This window comes from Acanthopagrus latus, chromosome 8 (assembly GCF_904848185.1).
Source record: "Acanthopagrus latus isolate v.2019 chromosome 8, fAcaLat1.1, whole genome shotgun sequence".
Taxonomy (NCBI): domain Eukaryota; kingdom Metazoa; phylum Chordata; class Actinopteri; order Spariformes; family Sparidae; genus Acanthopagrus; species Acanthopagrus latus.
Genome location: NC_051046.1, coordinates 13,023,963 through 13,047,972, shown reverse-complemented (window position 1 = coordinate 13,047,972; position 24,010 = coordinate 13,023,963). Strand labels below are relative to the sequence as shown.

Genomic DNA, 24,010 nt, shown 5'->3' with positions numbered 1-24,010 from the left:
GACGGGATTGTTTTGTCTCAAAAACATATGAGTCATACGCTTACAGTCGTAAGCTTTTCAAAAAAAAAAAAAAAAAAGTCAGCAGAACAATTGTGCAGACTGGGGGTGGCCTATTTGGAAGAGATACGGACTGGACTGTTTTCAAAGGGCTGTATTTACTTACAGCTCGGCTTTCTGTTTTCTCCTTTTTTTGCCTGCTTATTTTTTATTATTTGGTCTGTTGTGTTTGTGCGGGCTTGGTGGTTTGTTTTTCCTGAACTAATTAAGAGAGAAAATATTTGCTTAAGAATTTATAGAAAAATGACAAAATTGCATTCTGGAACATCCTCCGCTTCTTCTTTGAAGTCTTTGGTAGTTAATACTTCGGGGATGATACTCAGGATTGTGCACAGGCCCGTGCTTTCTGCAGCACTCGCGCGGCTTCCTCCGACGATAAGCTGAAGTATATTTTAACGTTGTGAACTTTCATCTAATGAGCTGCTGGATTCCGGATGGTTTTTTAATTTGAGACATTCTGTGCTGATGTCGCACACGCACACACGCAGGGTCGTAAAATAGACATACTTCTGCGATTGTGTAATGGTGTGAGGGATTCACTCTTTTATGATGATATGAGCTTCATTAGTGTTGGTTGAGGTCGGCATGCTTCATACTGAGGTGACCATAATCTTTGAAAGGAATAGTTAAACTTCTGAGGAACAGGCCTCGGAGCCACTGTTGTTGTCATTAGTAACACCTGAGCTTTTTCCTACCATGACAAGACGAAATATCCTCTGTGAAAATAATATCAATTACTCATGGATGACATTTTCTTCTGGATGCCGTCTGAAGACATAAAAACCTTGACACACTGAATGACCATGGAGTCAACCTATACTCCAAAGTCATGAGAAATGACTTCCCCAAGCACGCCAGGTTTATTACATTGCAGTTTTTTTTTTTTTAGCTAGTTGTGAACAGTTTGACTTCTGTTTAATCCGTCTGCAGATTCTTTGTTTTCTCCGACCATCGGTTAAAAACCCAACCATATTCTGTTATCAACCAAATAAGATAAAGTCGAAAAAAATCAAATCCTCATGAATAAAAAGCTGCAACAAGCAACACATCCTCATTGGTAAACAACTCGTCAGGCCGATTGCCAGTGATTCCCGTAACTACACAGGGATACATCCAGTTTTTGAGTAAAGGTAGAGATTAAATTATGTTAAATGTACTTCTTGGCAACAAATGTGCTTGAGTATCCAAAGTAAAAGGAACTAACACATATATTTAGTTGGTTGACCGATTATTGGCCAGTCCAGATTCCAGATCCACTATTCAGCATTTTGTTCAGGGTTTTTGATCAAATGAATTACTTTGGCTCTGATGTGGCATTACACCTTCACTGTAACTAGTGACTTTAGTTGTCAAACACATGTAGAGGAGTAAAAAAGTACAACATTAACCTCCAATATGTAGTGGAGTGGAAGTACAGAGTAGCAGAAAATGGAAATACATGAAATACTAGTACATCAACATTGTACTTAAGTACAGAGTAAATGTACTTGGACACATGAGTAACTTCAGGTAGGTAATGTATGTAACCTTTGCTCAACTATGTCAGTAAGTGAAAATAACCCACTGTGGACTCCCTGACCTCCCTATGGACACTCTTGGCTCTTCATACTACTTCGCCTGACTTCCCCCTTTGCTGCCGTAATAACTTCTCCGGCCACCAGAGATCGCTGCGTAACATGACACGTAAATATAGATCACAACAAGCTACTCTCATGATTCATCCTATGGTCGTTTTCTATGTTGACGATTACAGAATGATGGTATTTCAAGTTAAGTCACTGTAATCCATTATCAGGATACTTGCAGAATAATTCAATCAGCTAATTAAATGACTTTGGTTTTAGTTCTAAGCCAAATTATAACATGTGATTCAGTTAAATTTGGAAACTTGTAAGTAAGAAAGGCTCTAGTGGCTGAAATCAGTCAAAATTTGGCTTTAGGAATCGACAGATTAACACTTTGATTTGAGGGAGAAGCATGAGGGCTGAGAGACAGAGAAGACAGAGAGAAGAGACAGATATCAGATAACACATCTCAGAGAAGACGTAACAGATCCTCTGGGTCATCTAGTTCTTTCTCCCTGTGTGTCATTATCTGCGTTTCTTTGTGACTGACTCTCACTCCCATGGTCCATTAGCTCCACTGAGAGGTTTGTTCTGAAAGGAGAATGGAGGTCCAGTTTAATGCAGAGGTGGAAAGCGTAAAAGCTACGCTTTCCTCTGCAGCAGGACCGGACCTGTGTGCTCCAGTTCTCCAGAGTTAATGCGGTTAATGAGCACTTTTGCCTGAATGTCAGGCCTCTAAAAGCAGATTATAGCTCGACTGAGGAGAAAAGCCTGACTCTGTTACTTTTGACTTCCTGTGTTTGTGCGTCACATTGCTTCACAGCAACATTCGTTGTTCATACAGCGGACAGAAAAGATCCTCACCCTTTGTCAGCGTGGTCACAGTCGACCGTCCCTGCCCAGAGCTTCATTAACGTTTTTGTCCATGTACACCTTTGTTGAAAAGCAACTTGAGCTGCCATTGCCAAACAACTTAATGCCGTAGCAAAAAATTAGCATATAAATTAACAACATTTCTATTAAAATGCACAAAAACAGTCGCCTTGAATTTGATGAAGTGCTGTTAAGCTTTGTCCATAATTGCCTTCATCCCAAAGTTGTAAACAAAACAAACGAGCACATTAGAAGTTTGTCATGTTTGACTGACCTCTGCAGCTTTTCTTTTTTTCTTTTTCTTTCCCCCCGCACATCCTCGAATGACCTTTTGGATCTCAACTGCATGTCGCACTGAGCGAGTGAACCTGACCAATTTCACACCGCTCTGTGTTTACCCTAAAGATTTAAGTTAATATACCGCTCTATCAACCCCAGTGAATTATTATTTATCCATAGTTCAGTTAACTTCAATTTCGTTTGTCTTTCAAAGGACTTCACAAAGTCAAAGTTAACGCCGTGAAGGAAAGTTCTTGTCTTTTGAGTTTTGAGAAAATGCAGACACGGCTCATTTTACCTACACCGGCAAAAGACTTAAGATAAGAAGAACATACTGACTTCACAGTGTAACGACGGTAGAAAAATGACACCATCGCGTAGAGATTGGTGCCTTTTAAACCTCACTTCCACATGCTATTTGGTCTGACAACAGGGTGGATTTTCCCAAAGGAAGCATGTCTACCATTGTGCAACTTAAACAGGGAGAGGCATCGTTCGTTTCCTGGTCTCTAGATCGAATTGGGATTCTTACTGTGTTTTTTTTGCAAACGCTGTCTGACCACAGGGAAACCCTAAGGAAGGAGGGGGGGAGTTGAGATGCCCATCTTCAAAGCTGCTGAATGAACACTTTCATATAAACGATCAATCACTGCCCATTATCTGACTCTGCAGTTCCACGCAGCGTTGAGGAGTTTCGTTGTTATTTTAGCTCACCGTTTTGAGTTTTTGCGTTGCACAGCTTTATTGTTGCCTATTATTTCTATATCAAGCTTTTCTTGAATAGGGCTTCGCAACACCTTTCTGTTTCTTCTACCATTATTCAGGGTATTTGTAGAAGGTGTGTACACCAACATGTGGCCTAACTGAGCAGATGTTTGAGGAAAACACACCTGTCTGCCTCATGATATAAAAAAAAGCAATGTAACGGAAATAATGTGATGTTGATGAATAATGGGAGAAATAAACCAATGACTGATCAACACCATCAACACCTGTGGCCTGTTCTAACTGTGAAGCAGACTTGAAACCATCATAAATGCTACACTAGAACATCTAAGCTGCGGCCTGTGACGGGAGGTTAATCTTACCTCGAGTCTTTTTGTTATTTTACAGCCATCTGTGACAGTTTTGGGGCTGCCGGTTATCATCATCATGTTAGAAACAGCCTGATGTGTCCAGTCAGTTGTGCTGCTGCGGCAGCGCACGGAGCAAGGAGTAATGTCTCTCCACGGCACATCAAGTCGGCTACCCAGTGGGGCAGATTTGGTTTAACAAAGACAGAGAAATGACACGGGCGAGGACTGTCTGCCGCTCGCGCTTTTAACTATGAAACAACAGCAGACACTGGGCTCATACTGATGTGAACATAACAAACAAGAGCGACCCGAGAGATTTTGCAGCATCGGAAAATATTAATCCTCTTCAGAGTTGCGCTCAAATCCTAAATGCGCTCCGGAAATGTTTTGGCTGGAATCCACGCTAGTTGTCCGAGCGTGCATGACAGCGGCGGTCAGGTGGTAGAGAGGAGTGATGACAGCTGGTTTCCGGATAATTTCAGAGCCGATCTGTATTCTCACTCCGTCTTTTCAGAGCAGCACCAAATACTGAATGTGCTGACCCGCAAACCCTTTTTTGGGGGGGATCAAATCAACTGGCTGCACAGCACTGCCTCGCGCCCTCATCCACGCACGGCACCTTCGCAGCAGATGGCTCAACATTTAAAGGTGAGACGGGGGGTGATCTCTAGAGAACAGACAGATCGCTTCTGTTTGTCGTCTGCTAACCTTTCTCTCCCATTTCCCCTCTTTTCACATGCAATCAGACAAACAATCGCATTGTGTTTTTTTTTTTTTTACCCATTTTCCCCCTCGACTGCACAGGTAATCTGTTTTTGAAATCAACACCCTTCCACTCCTGCGTGCATTTTTGTAATTAAGAAACACACACAGCTAGCTGAACCACCTAATTATAGCCAGCGGGAGGCTTTGGGGAGAACCATCATCCATGCAGCTCACACTCCTGCTGATCATGGACAGCGGGGGGAGGAGAGGATGGATGGTGGACAACTACACACACCATCACACATACTGGACACACACACGCATAATTTACACGCAGATACTGTATATTTTGTCCCTAATTACATTCCGTCCTTCCAGCACACTAAAGAGAGTCTGCAGGAGTGTCCGTGTGCTGCCATTCTCATAATGCACATTTGCTTTTCTTTGAAGAACATCTTGTGTTTTTTTGCATTAAATCAAACAAATCAATGCCGATTAGTTCGCCCACACCTTGTGTGTTTGTGTATAGAGCCGTGGAATACAAACTCCAAATGCCAGCCAAGTCATCAGCATGACCCCCCCTGTGTTTTGTGTCCCTGCAGCCCTGCACGGTGTGGACTATAGATTTGCCTGAGTTAATCCCTGTGATCTCAGATGTGGCCTGGCTCGGGCTGGAGCTCGGGCTGCTGATTTATTCCACAGAGGGAGGGATGAGGTGGGACAGAAAGGACACTGTGACCCCAGAAAAAAAACTTTCCATGCTGTTGTAACAATAGTAGTCAGAGTGTTCCTCCATGACAGTGCTGGAAAGTAACTCATTTTCAGCGAGACAAGTGGTGTCTTCATGTCAACTATGATGTAAGTATGTAATTTATTATTATTTAATTTTAACATTTTATGCTAATTACACTTCTACTTCACTTTAGTTCAGGGGGCAATGTACAGGAGGCCTACTGCTTGAGTGTTAATACATCAGTAACTGGAAATGCACTCTGTAGATAGCATACCTCTGCCAAGCCCAGACAGTCCCTTTTAATTCAATAAGGCCTAATCCAATATCAAACTCAACTCCAAATTTTTAAAACTGCTTAACCATAATTTAAGATCACCAAATATTTAGTACATACTGCATCAAACTGTAGTAACTCAAAGATACCAGCCACATAAAAAAGCAAAAAGAGAGGTTAAAGAAAGTGATAAAAGCTTCCTGGATCCGTCTTGTTAACCGGATCCACGCCAACAGTCTCCGGGCTACGATCCATCGTCCATCTAAGTTTTGTGGGAATCTGTTCAATGGTTTGTCTGTAATCCTGCTGATAAACCAATCAACAAACAAACAAAAGGTCACGGGTGCAACATGTAAATATGTCCACGACGGGTCCATTGTGCATGACAGGCTCCAACTTTTCCTTAAGGAACTGCATCCTTCTTCCAACACTATATGTGCAAAAAATCACTGAAATACATTAAAATGAATTTTGTTCAGCTGCAGTAGTCTGCGCTTATATCAATCTAGCCCTGGAGCACTATTGCTCAAAAGTGGTGGCTGGAGGCTGCAGTTACGCAATCGTGAACGTTTAATTTCATTTTTTACTTTGCCACTTGCACATAGAATGCCTTTGTAACTCTCTGTCTATCCTGCCGTGGCTTTTTGCCTTCCTCGCTCCTGAACTGGTGGTTTCGTCGGTGTATTTCGCAGAGAATTCAGAGGTCTCTTTTGATCAGCATTGCCCTTGCCAATCCTTATCCTCTGTGGAGGTACACGCTGCATCTGAACCTGTTACATAAGCCCTCCGCCCCAGCCTGACTCCCTCCTGCTCTGCTCACTGCGGTTCACGCTGCACTCATCCCTCAACTCCTCTCCCCCTCCCTCCACCCCAACTCCTCTCCCCCTCCCTCCACCCTCAACTCCTCTCCCCCTCCCTCCACCCTCAACTCCTCTCCCCCTCCCTCCACCCCAACTCCTCTCCCCCTCCCTCCACCCTCAACTCCTCTCCCCCTCCCTCCACCCTCAACTCCTCTCCCCCTCCCTCCACCCTCCAGCTCCGCATCCCCACCTCTGCTTTAACCTGAAGTGCGACATTTATTATAGAGGCACATGTCTCACCCCTGTGTCAGCCTTCACTTGAGTGTAGTCACTTGATGATTTCTGAGTACACCGTGTCCCTCTCTTCCGGTAGCCTACGTCCGGCTTCATCAGTAGGCAGCCCGCCCTCCTTTTGCAATACCAACTTCAATCAATGTGCAATAATGAGGCGCCGTCTCACCGGAGTGGTTTGTGTGGAAATTAGGAGTCAGAGCACACACGCCGGCTGAATATACAGCAACTGGCCAAAGCAGGCAGGATTAAACGAAAGCTTTGAAAGTCACTGATCATTAACTCCAAGGAGACAATGAGATAGATAGATAGATAGATAGATAGATAGATAGATAGATAGATAGATAGATAGATAGATAGATAGATAGATAGAGTAGTCTTAATCACTAGTTTGAAACTAGTTACTAAGAAATTAGGAAGAACTTTACACAGAAACTTTGGCCATTGGACTGATGAAGAACCCGCTCCAGTTTCTTGTTTAACTGATCAACTGACTGGATGCTTTGGGTTCACTCGTTCGTCGGTGGTGATTGAGACATTTCATCTTTTTCATCCTCTCCTGTTGAACACAGGGTGTCTTTTTCAGTCTCGTTTGGATTCATACATCCGGTTTGTTCCAAGGCAGTAATCAAAATGATACTCAGATCTCCTTCTGGTTGAGTTTTATTCCCTGTTGTAAAAGTCAGAGCACTTCCTGCAGCCTACAGGTAAACTGTAATATGCAAGACACTCAGGTGGGAAGCTTATTTGCAGCATAGCGAGGCAGTTAAAGTGCTTTTTAAGACTAGATGCTGGCACAGAACAGAGATGATTTGATAAAGTAAGCCATTTCCTTCCTCCGCCTAATCTTTTGAATTGAATCGGTAGGTAAGCTTTGGGCATTATGTGCTCATTGTGCAGAAAATTGCTGAAGATGTTGACGGAGTGGGATCCAGAGGACGCCTGCAGCTCCTTGCTGCTCACCCTCTAGCAACCAGCGAGTTTTGCCAGCAACTCAAGCAGAAATAGATTTGGACTGCAGACAGCTCATCTTCAGAAGCATGTTCCTCATCTTCCAGGGGAGATAGCTGGAGTCACTTCTCAAAAGTTTGTCTTGCTCCACTTTCCACTGTATCGTTGACACTTTGGAAGTATTTCTTTCAGAGAACTGTTTAAAATGTGTGCCCAGCCAGCTGTCAAAACAGATGTTCATCTCCTGTCCACGCTGTGTGAAACTATGAAAGTCTAACTTCTTTAGGATTTATTTCTCAATCTTTCTTTCTCCAACACAATAAACGGTTTCAATCATCTCCACATTTATAACTCTCTATCTCCACCCCATAAACCTGGACCACGAAGCAGACATAAGTGGTGACACATTTTCACACTCCATTTAGTCCCACTATATAGATCACGCACTCTTAATATAATGGCCCCATTTCTCTGAATGCAATTATGGCATATCATTGTCATAGTCCTAGGCCATCTTTCTGCGGTAGTCATTCACTCATCTTTGGAGCCAGAGAGAATTCGTAATTGTCCAGCCTGAAGAGGAGGTTGACGTTCAATCTGTTAAGAGTCTGGAGTGGCCCTCTGAAAGATTAGATTAATCAGTCTTATTGTACACCCTCGTCTTTTGACTACATAACGCTCACAGAAAGCTTCAAAGCCGAAGAGGAGGGAACTGCTATATTTTGTTTAGTGTTGAGCTGCGAGAGTTATATGAGGAAGGCAAATCACAGAAATCTGGAAAGTGAATTAGACAAATGCAGTCTGAAACCCATGGATGAACACTGCAAAATGCAAATGGAAGAATACCCGCAAAAAAACCTGGGGGCTTACAGAGTGAAGCATGTGGAGTAGAGCATCAAACAGACAGCATCCCTCAGTGGCAGAGTAAGATGAAAGAGTTCAGACTTTCACAGGCTCAAAATGTGAATTGAAATCCTTTTGGATTGTGGCAGACATTCATATTCAGTCCAGGAATATACTGCATATAATATCTGACCCAGCCTTTCAAGGAAAAGCAACACTTAACTAACCTTTAAATACAGGGGTAGAGCTCCAACACCGGCAACATTCAAAACACGCAAATAGAATATGCAACAACTCCTAAATGGATTAGAGTCAAACTGATACTGGATTTCTGGTCCTGCTGCCGATATATTAGGGACTAAAGAAATTCTGGTGTCAATCTATTGGTTGATGCTCTTACCAATACTGATTAAATACATGAACACACATTTTTTGGGGGGCAAATAGTCCTTAAATGTAGTTATCAAACAGTTGTGACAAAGATATGTACGTAATTGACTGTTGGCAATTATGTTATTTTATTATCATTATATTACATTAAACCTAACCAAGAGTTTGATCATTAATATTCACCTCCAGCATCTTTTTTTCTGCCAAATGTAAAAAAAAATAAATAATCTGCTCTCATATCTGCACACATCAGAAAATATAAGCCTATACCAATATATCTGTCATAGGGCCAATAATATCAGCCAAAATACATATTAGTCAGGCTTGTATAACTCTCATATCTGCTATGACACACAAAGGCAAGACTGGTCATTTCGACTTACGCACAAAAAAATCTTATCTTTGATGGAGAGAGTTTTTCACTTAAAACGTTGTGTGGATTTTCCCCCATTTGGTCAAATATATCAATATCAGTACAACAGCAACAATCTTTCGGGACCAATGCTAAGCAGTTTGCTGGAGAGACTTGTCCAAGAGCTCTTCAACTGAAGCTGTTTACAGATTAAATTAAGGAGGATTTTCTTTTCCTCTTAGATATAAAGGAATTCTTGTCTCCTCCGATGTTAAGACTGTTTCCGTTCTTAGGCTGACTTTCCATTTAAGTATGAGTTCATCCAAAAGTGAAGATTAAGTCAAAAATCTTTTCACCACCGAGCAGATAGTCCACAAAAAAGGGTCAGAGTTAGTTTTGCTGTGAATCACTAGAAATATTTTGTGGACTTTGTAATTTCACCCGACTTTTTATCAGCATGATGGCGACTGCATATTGAATGAGTGAACTGAATGAGTAACCAACCTGTAGAGAGAATAAAGAGGTAGTCTGCTTTTTTTTTTTTCACCCCAGTCACTGTATGAGACCACAATCAAATCATAAGCAGGCATTGCTTAGGCATTATCTTATTTGTTGGTGCATTTAAGTGCTTACAGGAAACCGGAAGCTATTAAAAAAAAAAAAAAAAAACCTGCGGAAATGTAAAACATACGCAGTTTGACGTCAAACCATTACAATATGCAGCACCAACCATTTGGTCCTTGAAACTTTAGGCTATTGCTGCCGCTCCCACCTCTCTCCCACCGTGTGGTGTTTGGGCTGCTTGTCTCCGGTCTCAGCAGCGTGAGTCACCGCAGCACCGAGCCACACTGTCACACTGTGCCTCAACACTGGCAGGAATCTCACTCTGCCTGGAGTGTAATTCTGAGAACGGCAAGGCAGACAGCAAGCATCAGGGATGAGCAATGTTTTTTAGGGGCGGTAGATCACATTACTGGCCAATGAATAACAATCACAAGCTGTTATTTTGTTCTTTTTGGATGTGAGTAATAACGTTACTGTCTTTTCGTATTTATCTCCTCCCGTGGAGCTTCCTGTCCGCTGCTTTCTGCAATGAACGAGCACAAGCGAAGGAGCCCTTTGAACTGAACTAGTGAGCTTTTGCCCACATTCAGGTCACCTTTTCACCTGTGTGAAGTGTAGCATTAACTGTAGCACTGAAGCAAACTCCCTCTACTCTACTCAAACTCACCTTTGCATATTCAAGGGGAGCCCCACTGGGATAAACACTCAGAGCATGCGTCCTGCGTCCTGCGTCTGTGCTGCCTTTTTGACTTTTAGACTTTACCTTAAATGTCACTTTCCCAGCCGCTGGCTCATTCACCAGTTCAGTAAACACACACTCTCTTATTCATCAGCACCGAGATGTGTCACCGTGAGAGGACGTGATCTTCAGCGCTAAGCCGCTGTGTATAATTTACTGAGAGAGTGAGCAATGTAAAGGTTCATTTATGTTCAGCGCTAGATACGGATGTTCATTTTTTCGGTGTATTTCTGCACACTATACGAAACAGATACAAGCCAACGAAGCAGTACCTCTGGTGGTTGCGGGTGGCAGTGTAGCAAATAATTCACAGCACAGACACAACCACAGGACAAGAGGAAAGGGTTTTAAAAATAGCTGAACTTTTAGAGGAGAGGTTATGCGAGTTGGTGAGAAGTTTTAACATTAGTATGCTGTTATGAACAGCTGGAAGAAGATCCGACGCCGGCAAAGGAAAAGTGGAGGTCTGTGTGAGACTGATTTGATTTTTGAGCAGCCGCCCTCTGGTGGTTGCAGTACACAGCGTGTGTGTGTGTGTGTGTGTGTGTGTGTGTGTGTGTGTGTGTGTGTGTGTGTGTGTGGTAGAACTGGATCCATATGAAGCGTGAGATAGAGCAGGTCGGGATGTGTGTGTGCATAATTTAGTTTGTCACAGCTATTCAAATGAGGTGCGGAGAAAAAAGACCGTGGGAGTTAAAAACATGTGAATCGCGTTTCATGGCTGCTTAGACGTGCTGCAGATGTGTAAATGATGTTGATTTAGAGAGAGCAGGAAAACACAAATCGCTGTGTTTTCCCATCTGCCACGCGGCGCAATCGATGACACGCCGAAACACTGACAACATGAGTCAGATGAAACCCTGTAGTCCTTCGAAGGCAGTCAACAGTGTTAAGTGCTTTATTTTTTTTCTTTGTCCGCAAACCAGGAACAAAAATCCAATCAAGCCGCTGCTTCGGATGTCACATAGGACCTCCAGTCACCTGCTCGCAAGTGACACACAGAGATTATACGAGGTCGATGGGATTCTTTCAGTATCGATGGGATTTAGTCGTCTTTTTTTTTTGGCGGAAGGTGAGCCCAGTGCGCTCCCGACCAATCTACCGCCATCATATCACTCTGCACTGACTGTTAACACCTAATCTGCCCTACCTACAGTCTCTTACGTAAGCCGCTGTTAGCCAACAACCATTTCTCAGTCCGGTTTTTTCCACTAGCATGATCCCGCTGTTCCCGGGGAGAGGAGAAAAAAAAAAGAGAGACAAACACAGAGAGGTGTGCGTGTGAGGGGGGGGGACAAAAAAAGGGAGTAAACGCTGAGAATAGCTCCGCCGAGGGGGGCTCCAGCATATGGTAGCCAGTGCTCATGACGTTGGCATGGCACTGGGTACTTGCTGGCGGCCACACGCAGGTTCTGTCTCTCACCACCTCTCTTTTTTTTCCCTCCTCTCCTCCCCGCCTCGGCCTACCTCATAATCCGTCTCTCCCTTCCTGCGCCTGTCTGCCGCTCCTCTCCTCCTGCTCTCCAGAGACAGCAGGAGAGAGAGACGGAGCGACGGGCCGAGCCGAAAGGGGAAGGATAACGCCGTCGGGTTAATATCTCGTCTCCTCTCTGACTGACAGCTGTGTTCTGTCAGGTGTGCTGTTGTTTCTGTTGCCAGGATTTGAAGCGCGCCGCTTATTAACCGCAGCAGGAAGTTCTGCTCCAGTGTGGAGTGAGTGGGTGAAGCCAACAGATACCAGCCGATAATTAGATCATGTCTTTTGGACTTTTACTTTGAGTTCCCCTACAGTCTGACAGCTGTAGGTAGCTGTAAGATCATTTTGTGTCTATAACTTCACATTTGGAGATAAATTTTATGTTGTTACAGCTGTGCTGTGCTTTATTATCATTCATTATCTGTCTTTATAACAGCTTTCACTTATTATCACCCACAGGAGAAGTATCTGTCATTAAGAAATACATTATTAAACACATATCTGCATACAGCTACATTATGATGTGTTACAAACCAGTTAAAGCATTTATATACTGATTATGAATGTTAAATGGTGGGCTTGAAGGATAAGTTCCACCAAAAATCGAAAAGTTGATCATTATCTGTCTCCCTGTGTGAATGGGACGCTGAGGTAAGTTTCACAATCCACCAAACATTTCTGGAGCTTCACATCAAAACAACGTTGCAGCATTCTCCTAAACAGCTGAAGTAGATGGAGACTTGTTTTAAAACATTAAACAACATGTCTCTTTCAAGCTCATCTAACATAATCTAAGTCTCTCGAAGCCCGCAGATCCCAAATTGATTGTAAAAGATGTGCATGCTTATTAAGCTGAAATTGTCCTGCTGTGAAACTCCAGAAATGTTTTGTGGACTATGAAACCTGACTTTCTGTCGACATGGGGGTGAGGAGATAATGACTGAATTCTCATTTTGGGGTGAACTTATCCTTTAAAGCCAAGTTTTAATCAGTTTTAATAAAATTAAGCCTGCATCTTACAGTTTCTTTCATTATGTTTTTTCCTATAATTAAAGTCAGTCCGACTATAATGGGGAATTTGGTTTAAAGTAATGCAAGAGAATTGGCTCGTCAGTGCTTCTAATAAACGTCTCTCTCATCAATCTCGATATCTCTCACTCTATTTAGTATTGATTTGGATATTGCATCGGTGTTAATTTGTCTCAGTACCTCCCTCAAGGCACTTGAATTAATGCCCCGTATCATATTTAACATACTCATTGAAAAACATAGAAATGCCTTGCTTCTTGCGAGCCCCTCTTACTTCCTCCGGATGAGTGCATGCTGTAAGGTATTTTATTTCCCCTCTGTGAATTTTGATTAAGCTCCTCATTATGTAAGTGGTGTTATGGATTAGTTGACTCCAGGCTTACTGTTACAGTGTATGTAGGGGACATGTGCTCCTCCTATAACCACATGCTGTTTCTGGCAACAGGAGCGGCACATGTGGCACCCTCTGTTGGTATGATCCTCGCCAGTGCATCTCTCAGAGATGTTCATCTGCAGAGGCAGGCCTTGGAGGAGATATCTTACAGTGTTAAGTAGCGACTGTGACAGATATTCTGCTGCTCGTGTGTCGCTTGTTCTCCTCTCCCTCCCCTGATGCTATCAGTATTTGTCAGTGTACTCCTCTTTTGTTCGTCTCTATTTCCTGGACCTTCTTTCTCTCTCACCTGCTGCACAGCTCCGCGCGCCTCTTCTCTCCCTCCTGAGCCTCAATGTAATATTCATGACAGCGCTGAGTTGAGCCAAATGTGTGCAGGAGACACCCAGAAGGATCTAGAAAAAAAAAGCTTTTGTTACCTTTGTAGTAAACGCATCATGAGGAGGAGAGGGAATAGCAATGTGTATCGACTCGTTGAATTTCAAACGTTTTTTTGATCCTCAGTGGCACGCCTTCTGTTAAGTGAATCCTGTTAAATAAACCCCCACGATCGTCGTAGCGCTCATGCAGCTCGTCTACTGATATCACTGCACCGCAGTTTCCGATTCGCCCATTCTCCGAACCACAAATTAAAGGAGCTGGTTGGGAGCTCAGCCGCCACCAATCCAAAACAACAATGTGTGACGACCTCGGAACAGGACTGAAGATTGAACTATCCAACGAACTGCCACTCTAAAAGAATAACTACATTATTGCAAATGAGACATACAATTAACTGAGCTTCCAAGCTACTATTTGTTTTTGGGTTGGGGCTGCAAACACACAGAGTCTGACACACAGAATACATTTTGTGTCTCCGTCAAGGGCATACAGAGGCAGCATTTTCTCATTTCTTCTGCACCGGCTGCATCAAACTCCTCTTCTGAGGTATCTGCAGAGGACTGCAACTATTGTGACAGTGTCTACTGTTGCAACAGCTCTTATTACTGGAAAAGCCAGAAAGTCAGACACAGAGGAAAACATTGTGTGTTTTTCATGTTCTGGTGTCAGCCAATTTAAAGGAAGAATGACAAGTGGCTCTCAGGGACATTGGGGACTTGTTAGGAAGTGGTAGACGGGCAGACGGATGTGATGCAGGTGGAAGCAAACCCGTTCACCGTCTGCTGTAGCTGGTCACAGGGTACGTCAAGATATGAATCATCTCGGCTCTAGACGACATTTTGACAGACTGTGACGCTACACCGTATTCAGCACTCACGTGGGCTGAGCTGACCCTATCACAACCTATCACGGTCAAGTTGAGTCGTCCATGAGCGTGACGGCTCTGTCTCTTGATTCAAAGGCAGCTCCATATACTAATCATTCATAAAACAAGAGCCGTTAATCACATGTTGTTTGCTCAGCTGTTAAAGCGATGGAAAGGAATAGATCTGTGCCGTAAAAATGTAATGAAGTCAAATAATTTCATTGCAGTGCCCCTCTGTCTGTACCTGAGCGCTTGCTCTGTGAATCTCTGTGTGCATACAAATATGATATGACAGTCAGAGCCCCGGGGGGAGGTGGGAGAGGAGACGAGGGCACGCAGTTGTACTCACTTGCTCTCTGCGAAACATCTCAACACCCCCTGATGTCTTCCAGCACTATGAAAGACTGCATCACTACTGTAACTAACTGCAGTGAGTGTGCGCTTTAACATGCGCGCGTGTGGGCAGCTTGTGTATGCATACAAGAAGAGAGCATATTGTTCTCTTTTTAGGTTGTAAGAAAAGCCGCTGAAGGACATTAAAAAGTTATATACACGTACATTTATGTTAAAAGGTATGCAAATAAAGCAGCGTGCAGGGTCCTTAGAAATGCAGATTACATGGTTAGCGAACTCAAATAGTGTTCAAAAGCCTCAACCTGTAAACACGAACAAGCAAGCATTCACGGAGGAAGCACTGCAAGAAAGTGTTTTTGGGGTTAAAGAAGTGGGGTGTATGTTTTATTATTAATGTGCAATGCACTCTGGATAATTGTGCAGTCAGCTTCTTTTTTCCAGGTCTGTTCTGCTGCAACGCCGCCTCAGAGCAGAGCCTCATCCAAATTGAAGATGAGAGGGATTTTACCCCATGGGCAAAAGGCGAGAATGAGGATTGCTTAGTTAAAAAAAATCCAAAGAGGAAGAAAAAAAAAAAAAGAAGTAGAAAAAGCTGCAAGACAAGTGCTCAGGCTTTGGTTTCTCTTGTGCTGTTCTGCCGCAGCATCACCTCAGAGAAGAAGCTCCTTTAAACCGAAGATGAGAGAGAGAGCCAAATTGAAGATGAGAGAGATCTTTACCCTTCAGGCAACAACTGAGAATGAGGAGCAGCCAGTTAAAATCTAATATTACCACAATTTAAAATCCAAGAGGGAGAGAAATAGAGAGGCGTAGAAGTTGTGCAACAAAAAAAACAAGTGAAGTACGTGAATGTGAGGAAATACACTTCACATTATCAGTGGCGTTGCTACACTCCAAATCTCTTGCTGCAACCGTGTCCGGCTATGACTGTTGCTGTGTTTGTTTACTGCTGTTTTAACCGCTCCTCCGCTGGCACTCATTGTGTCTAGACACTTATTCCCCGCCTCGGGGAGGGAATGAAAATCGATGTGATAAATGTAATAGAGCCGCGGCACACTCTCCGGAGAGGAGAATGTGAGGGCTCCGATTTTTTAAAGCACTTGAAATGATTCTTTATCATTTCCCCACAAAATCTCATTATCCCTGGCCTCATTTATTACACTGCACTCTTGCCTCAAACTCGTTTTTTTGTTCTGCTTATACATCTTTTGTTCCATTTTTCCCCTCTCTGCCCCTCGCTAGGAGTCTGCCTGGTGCTCGGCTGCATGATCTACCCTGATGGCTGGGACAGTGACGAGGTCCGGCGGATGTGCGGAGAGCAGACGGACAAATACAGCCTGGGAGCTTGCTCAGTGCGCTGGGCATACATCTTGGCCATCATGGGCATCCTGGATGCTCTCATTCTCTCCTTCCTGGCCTTCGTCCTGGGGAACCGGCAGGATGGACTCATGACAGAGGAGTTGCTGGCTGAGAGCAAGGGTGAGAATCTACAATCTGGTCCAATAATAAATGTGAAATTCAATCGTTGCCTGCGCACAGCACTGGAAGTCAGAGTCACGTTCCAACCCAATCACCAGAATAAATGTTAGCCAAGTACTGCAAGTTTCTGCAAAACCACATTAAGTCAAAGCGATAAGTTAACCCTCTGCGTTTGTTTAGGTGTCATTTTCTGTTTCTCTTTTGATACAATGTTGTGTGCAAAATATATATTCAATTGAATTGTTAAACATTTCTCCACAATCATCACATGTACAGCAAATGCACTGAAGAACAGAAACTCATTTCATTTATTTTAAACCCCAATTGAGTTATAAATCTCTTTTTGTTTTGGCCAAGTGGAACCAGACAAATTGCTCGAAAAGCGCACTCTCAGTGCAATTTGTGCTATAGTGGTCTGGCAAAGCATGCACTTAAAATGAATGAGAATACTTTAAATTTAGCTTTAAAAATAGACTCCTTGTTAATCACAAACCACGTGACTTCTCGCCCAGACTGAGAATAGAACGCGTGCACTCATTAGGGTTGTGATAAAACACGCGCGAGTCTAGCAAACAGATTACATGAGCAGAATTTTAAAAAAAATAAAAATAGGATCACATTCAGTACGCTTTCGTATCTAAAGCCAAAGTTTTGATGTAATGAGCCTTTGAGGAGCCTCTATAAAAACAAGACTAAATTTAGGAAGCTATAAATGAATTTGAACATAACCACAAGAGCTGCACGAGCCTGCTTTGGGGTTTAATATTCCAAAAAATAGCAACCACGTGCCCCTATTTTGATTAAGGAATGTTAAAGGAAACAGATAATGCTCATTTTGGGATTCATAATTTTATTTTAGCTGACTTCTAGAAGAGATTTACATGCTTAAGTGCATGCCTGACCCAGCACCGCTAACAAACCCTGAGAGGCCTTGCAAAATTATGCAAACCTGTAACATGGTGACGTAGTGAGATGTCACAAAGTCACAGAATTAAAGGAGACACTACTGAAGAGGCGTTTCAGGAGCAGTGTTTTCTGTGGGAGAGATGAGCTTCTGATGGTGCGGACTTTGACCTTCTTAACTTCCAAGATCTTTTACATGTACAGGAGCCTATATTAACCACTGAAGGGGGAAAAAATGAAAAGCACATTAGGTGTCCTTTAATATTCTGCTCCTTATTAAATATACAGCACAAGGATCCACAGACAGTAGTATCTGCTCTTACCAACATCAAACCTCACTTTCCCTCCAAAGATATATAAGAGATGCAATGATTTAGTCATGGAAATGGCCTGGCCTATAGACTGGTGTCCATGCATATGTAATTCTGTATCGCAGGTCTACACAGTGATTTACTGTGTAAAGGCCTGGGTGAAGGTATGTCTCCCAGTGGAAAATGGGATTAGTATGTCCTTGCCCCGTACTTTGCAAGGGAACCAGACAGGCATGGGCAACCAATAACCCATTAAACAGACGTGGGGAGAAAGAATGAGAGTGAAGGAGAATAACATGGATGATCTTTAGTCTCTAAGATCAAACTACAGTGACCTTCAGATGACAAACAGACAATAATGAAACATTCATCTATCGACATTGTCTTCAAGAAGGAAACTTGAGTGTGATTATCAGTTACGTCACCAGTCAAAGAGCAGCCTCGCTTTGAAGCCTGATGATGTACCATTCCTTAGTCTCCAATTATGAATAATTCATTTCAGCTCACTTGTCTTTTTTTTCCATTTAGCTCTTCCATGCTGCCATCTACTGGTGTTTGTGTGTATTACACACACATAGTGAAGGATGCATGGATCTGGCAAAGTGTGGACATGAGAGTCTATTAATAGCATGACCTTGAGCACTGCATTGTAGCATTTCTTTATTTTTCTCTGTGTTTCTGTGTTTGCAGAGGGAGGCAACGCCTAACCAAATCTTTCGGTAAGAACAGAATATGCATACATTTTGAATTATATACAGATGTCATAAACAAGCCATCATTACTGCATCTAAGCATTCATGTGATGTGATTTTCCTTTAATCATTTACAACCATGAAACATTATCGTGTCCTCACGTGCTGTACAACAGTGTAAATTCATTATAAATAGATTTTTCAGAGAATAAACTATTTTCCTCAATCTTTGCCTCCTATTCCTTTAATTAAGTAAAAGTTGTAGACTCTGAAGCAAAAGCAGTAATACAAATATGTGAAAAAAAAATAAAAAACAAAAAAATACTGATACTAACAGAAAATTGTACATTCAGAATTTTAAGTAAGTGTGACAGATATTATAATACGTGACAGTATTAGATTGTTAGCATAGCATGTTAGCAAAAGCATCTTACAGTTAAAGCTGGTTGAGTTTCGAGGCCAATCCGGTCACAGGATAAATCTGAGAGACATTTAATGGGCTAGCAAAGGAGATTTATGATATATTAAATACTTCTACCCCTTTAACATTTGAGTTTATAGAGGAAATCTGTCCATAGATGATTGGTAACAACTGATGGACATCAGGAACATGCAAGGTGCCCCAACTAGACGTCTTAGAAACTACAAGAAAAGTTTAAAAGATTTTAAGCGCTGTTATCTCAAGATTACAGTTAATTATTCAATTTCAGTGAAATAACAAAGCTAATTTTCTCATGAGAACGGGTAATTATTCTGATAAAATCAAGGGCAGATTTCTAAAGATATATAAACCTTATCCATTTGTTGAAAGAATGAATAAATCAATGAACCTACAGTGGTCAACTTAAAGTGGGTGTCTTACTGTCCAGTAGGCTACAACCAAGACAATTCTTGTTGACATGGCTTAATTCAAAAAAAACTTCCCAGATTCATGAATGTTTACCATCTGTGCAGGCTAGCGAGTTATAAAATGTAACAGTCTTTTGTTTTCTCATGACAGCTGGTATCAAAATAAAGAGTGGTTGAGCATAAATGTAAAGTAGCATAAAATTGAAATACACAAAAAATACAGTGCCTGCGTACTTTCCACTACTGTCTGCAGCTCTTACAAACAGTTTCTTTGGTTTTCTTTTTTTCAGGTTCCTGAATTTCCATGTGTCCGTTTTCATGAAGCCCCAAAACATCATCTTAAAGGAGGGAGTCAAATTAAGGTCTCTTAAAGAGAGGAACATGATGGATCCAGCCAGCCTGCCTGTCACATCTACCTGCCAAAAGCCCAGCGTAACCTTCCCCTTGAAGTCCATCCATCTTGCTTGCAATCCCTAAACCACCATCCCCAGCACTTAGATGGAGCCCAATGCACTTTTACCCCAGTGTGTCTACAGAGCTGACCCTCGCACAACATCACATAGACCCACGACGGGGCAGAGACTGTTATCCTATTAAGACGTATATGGACTACCCACTACCTACCTAAGAAGGCACAGGGTTGACATTGTACACCTGCAGTACGAGCACAGACACAAACACACATACACACACATGCACAAACACAACTCCGTTACACGTGCACGTACAGTACATACACCAACAAACTCTGTAATTACAAGTATTATACTATGTTAACACTTAGCCGTGTGTACCACCGTCAGAATGTGTGTGTGTCATGTTTTATTTGTGAAAAGAGAAAACGGCTCATTTTCAGATAATTGATGTAAATCTATTGTGTTTCATATTGTAAGGTTTGACAATGAAATGAAAGTTTTAGTTTCTTCTTCTTTGCTCATATGCCCCTTTGTTCCTCTTCATTTACTAGAAAAAAAGACATTTAAGACTGTTTTATAAGAATATTATCATCCAAAAGAAAGAAAAAACTTGTATTACAAAGTATGTACAGTGAATATTAAAGATGTTCTAAGAATTTTACCTAACTCCACTCAATGCCCTGCTAGCTAACTTTGCACAGCGCTTCAGTTTGAGAAGAAATCTAATATTTTATAGTCTGTGGTATCTACACTGTGATCGGGGCTATTAGGACTGTGTGCCGCAGGACTCATAGCTGCTGTGTGAATGTGTGTGCGTGCAGGGAAGTCTGTGAGTGCGAGTGCATGCACATATGTGAGCGTGTATGCAAGCGTGTTGCTGGTCTAGTGAAAACAATATGCCAGCCTCACACACACTTGTCCCGTTGTGTAGCTAAATCTGTCTCTGTCTTTGTCTCCAGCTCTCTCTTTCTGTTTCTGATCCCCTTACAGGCTTTGTTTTGTTGGGACATACAGGGTAACATGATGGAGTATTGTGTACAGTGACTGGTGTGCCTGAGGAGTGAACTGCAGTGGTAATGGATTAGGAAGGCCTGTCCCAGCCTCACCTGTGGATATTGTGTAAATAGATATTCTATAGATACCAAACAATTAGCAAATATGGAGGAGATTAACTTAGATCAATTTAAGAGATTCCTTTAAGAATATATGAACACTTAATAAAGGTTTTCACTGTAAAACTCTGTTGTGATTTTTGTTAAATGCAGTATTTTATTAATGTTGCACATCATAATTATGGTTGGTACTACTTGGCCTGTAAAAAACAGTTGTATAATATCTGATTTGGAGGGGGCATGAGTCAAAAAGGGAAAAATCTGGAAACAGCGTTTGAGGCGGTGCCCCGTTTATTCCTAATTTAAAAAATGCTGCCGCATGAAGGCAAAAAAAGTTTGACCTCCTGGGTGTAAAATGACATGGATCTTCCTCATAGCTTCCACATTGTGTGCCAGTGTGCACACTGGAGACTTCAAGTTGAGCAGCTAACTTCTAAAATCATTTAATCATACGGCTCTGCTAGACTTTCCAAATCTGACTGAAAGGCGTTAAAAAATGTATGCAGCATTTAACTTGGGAAAAAGTCTTTTTGGGTCAGTGTGCATCACATGACGTTGTAATTACACTGTGCTGGGGGCTTGGAAGGGAGTGCTGAGAAAAATTAAAGCTAGAGGGTTTAAAAAGAGATTGAGCTGCACTATGGGAATTGTAGGATGCTGTGGTTTTTAAGATTCAATATATACTATAGACACTAAATGTCGGGGTACCTCAACCTGTTTTTCTGTCTCTTACGAGTTCTCACGCTTTACGGAGGTGCTTACAAAATTGCCCTTTTTAAAAGCCCAAATAAAGTTATATTAGGTAGGACATTTTGACAGTCATTGGGGACATAAATGATGATGATACTCCCTCTGCTATAGACAGTTTACACCAGGAATTAAAACAGGTCACTTGGAGCAGTTGGTTACAATACACAAAACAGCTATATATGTACTATAAATATGAATGCTGAGTTTGGCAGGCTGCAAGCTGCCTTCAAGCTCATTCATCTGCCGGCAAAGACCACACAATACAGTTAAAGTTTTACAAAGGCCAGTATGAGGGCAGTGAGTATGAATATTTTCAAGGTTCAGGAATAAATACACTTCCATACCTAACAATGGTACATTCCGAGTAAATTAATGTGTTTGTTGTAATTACAACAATTCTAGCATGACAGTTCGTTAAAATGTATGTAGCCTTAATGGGTTACAGAGAGATTACATAAGAAATTGGTGCACAAGACTCAAAATGTGTTTGAGGGCAAAAAAGAAGAAGAAAGAAGCAGAAGACAGCCAGCTCACTTTACTGCTTGATGTTGCGCCTCTATTATGCAAGAAAGGATGCTGGATGTTGCCACAGTCTGAAAGCTTTAAGAGAGCGGATTACGGCTTTGAGAGGAAGAGTGGAGTCTTCTCTTCAGATTAAAATAAAACAGAATTCTTTAATTTGCCTTTCATTTCAATGATAACCTTCAACTTCTGTGATGACGCTGAAAAATCAGAGCATTAGCTTTTTAGAAGAGCTTACGTTTAGCCACCATTGTCATCCATTTATTGCCTTGAAACACGAGTAAGAGAGCAGAGTTTCTTTGAGACAAAATTTTGTCTTTGAGATTATGAAAGATTAACATCTCACAATGGCCTTTTCATCCAAGTCACATGTCTCGACCACCATAAAGAAAAGAATGCTGTGGGGGAGAGAGCCATGAGGGGGGGGGGAGAAAACACCACACTGAGCAGTTCTCGTCTGCAGCTGATGCTTTAAGGCAAAAACAGCAGCAGCAACCCATTTCTCAACGCTCAGATGGGTTTGTCATCAGTAATAGAAAAAGCATAGTTAGAAGCTGTGTGTGGTTCATGGTCCTCATGGGAGTCCTTCAGGGTATCCAGGGTGTCATATTAGGAAAGACTTCATTTTGTCTGACAGCATTTCATTGCCGCACAATGAGCAACAGCATGAAATCACAGCAGTATTTAGACTTGAGATATGAATTTGTGGTTTCTTAGTTAACTCCGCTTTCATGGTAGAAACTGTTGTGCAACTTGTTTTAATTACTCAATGAGTAAATGTAAAATACGGCCCCATAGGAAAAACCCATCACACAATGATGAGTCATGACACAAACAGGTACCTGGGTAATAGTAATATTCTGGCTCTAAACGCTGTTTTCCCATGCTGCGTCTCTGATATCCTGACATTTTCAGACCTAATGCTGTGAATTAAAAGTTTGCTGTGCGCAAAGATGTTGATTATTGGATAAGTGGAAAGACGAAGTGGTTTGGGGAGTTTAATTTGGTTTTCCTGTTGAGTTTGAATGAAGCATGATTTAGGACAATCAAATGAAAGTTTCTGCAAATGGAGTCCGGTGGCTTTATCGAGAGCATTAAAGTCTGGTTCTAGTTGAACATAATGGATCTTATTCTTTAACAGGAAGGTTTATCGCTCTGGGAAACCTCTCCATAATGCTGTCAGACACTTAGAATAGTAGTATGAGCACGTCAGTGGCAAAAACAAGCACTTTAAATGGACTTACTTTAACAACCGCTAACATTAGCATTCCACCACTCCAACTGACAATACTGTCTGATAGTGTCACAAGGTGCCATTGGAAATGCATGAATTAACTTTTAAAATGTAAACACACATCTTGGACATGTATTAAAGCCTCGGGGTGAAATGCACTGGCTGGATGTAATCAAACGTTAGTGTTAGCTAGGATGTGGTCGAATGTCGAATGCTAATGTTAGCTAATGTCTAACAGTAACTGATGGGTTATCAAAAATGTGGATTTACCTTAAAATATGGTCAGATGTCAGTCCCAATTTCCACCATCCATTGACTTTGCAGTCGACATTCAATCAGGAGGCTGTGAAGTGAAAACAATTTGTTACATTCCCTAAGTTTATAGGACTTTCAACCTGGAACAAGGCAGTCTGAACATGGCATTGGAGGACAATAGCCACGTAAATATAGCCTATTAATCACTTAGACACACAATAAAAAAATAGGCTAACCCGGAAATTAGCATCACCTGGTTCCCTTGACAAAAAAGCCTATGAGATCTATTAATTGGATTTTGGCAATATTACTGAAAATAAGCTCTGTGACATGCAAAACTTTATGGCACTTACACCTTTTGTTCAGCAAGATAATCTTCACCGATGAACACCACCTTTGTATTTTTTTCAGTACCGAAGTCACAATCTCGAACTTCGAATTTAAAAAATGGGATCGTCGATGCTGCCACACTCCATGTCACGTCCGGTCGGCTTG

At 42.0% G+C, this 24,010-nt stretch overlaps 1 protein-coding gene and 2 long non-coding RNA genes across 3 annotated transcripts in view; 2 read left to right on the top strand and 1 right to left on the bottom strand.

Moving 5' to 3' along the window:
- Positions 1-20,298, top strand: part of LOC119024468 (LHFPL tetraspan subfamily member 3 protein-like) — a 25,758-nt gene extending 5,460 nt beyond the window's left edge. Inside the window, exons 2-4 of the mRNA XM_037107310.1 lie at positions 16,235-16,471; positions 18,376-18,404; positions 19,517-20,298. Coding sequence (XP_036963205.1) covers positions 16,235-16,471; positions 18,376-18,392 — 254 coding nt within the window. The 3' untranslated portion in view covers positions 18,393-18,404; positions 19,517-20,298. The remainder of the gene's footprint in view (positions 1-16,234; positions 16,472-18,375; positions 18,405-19,516) is intronic.
- Positions 4,362-7,653, top strand: LOC119024476. The gene is made up of 3 exons (XR_005076482.1): positions 4,362-4,498; positions 5,158-5,413; positions 7,521-7,653. It is a non-coding gene; the product is annotated as an uncharacterized LOC119024476 (long non-coding RNA).
- LOC119024472 lies at positions 9,046-24,010 on the bottom strand. The gene is made up of 4 exons (XR_005076478.1): positions 23,869-24,010; positions 23,531-23,603; positions 13,682-13,787; positions 9,046-10,092 (listed from the first exon to the last, which is right to left on the bottom strand). It is a non-coding gene; the product is annotated as an uncharacterized LOC119024472 (long non-coding RNA).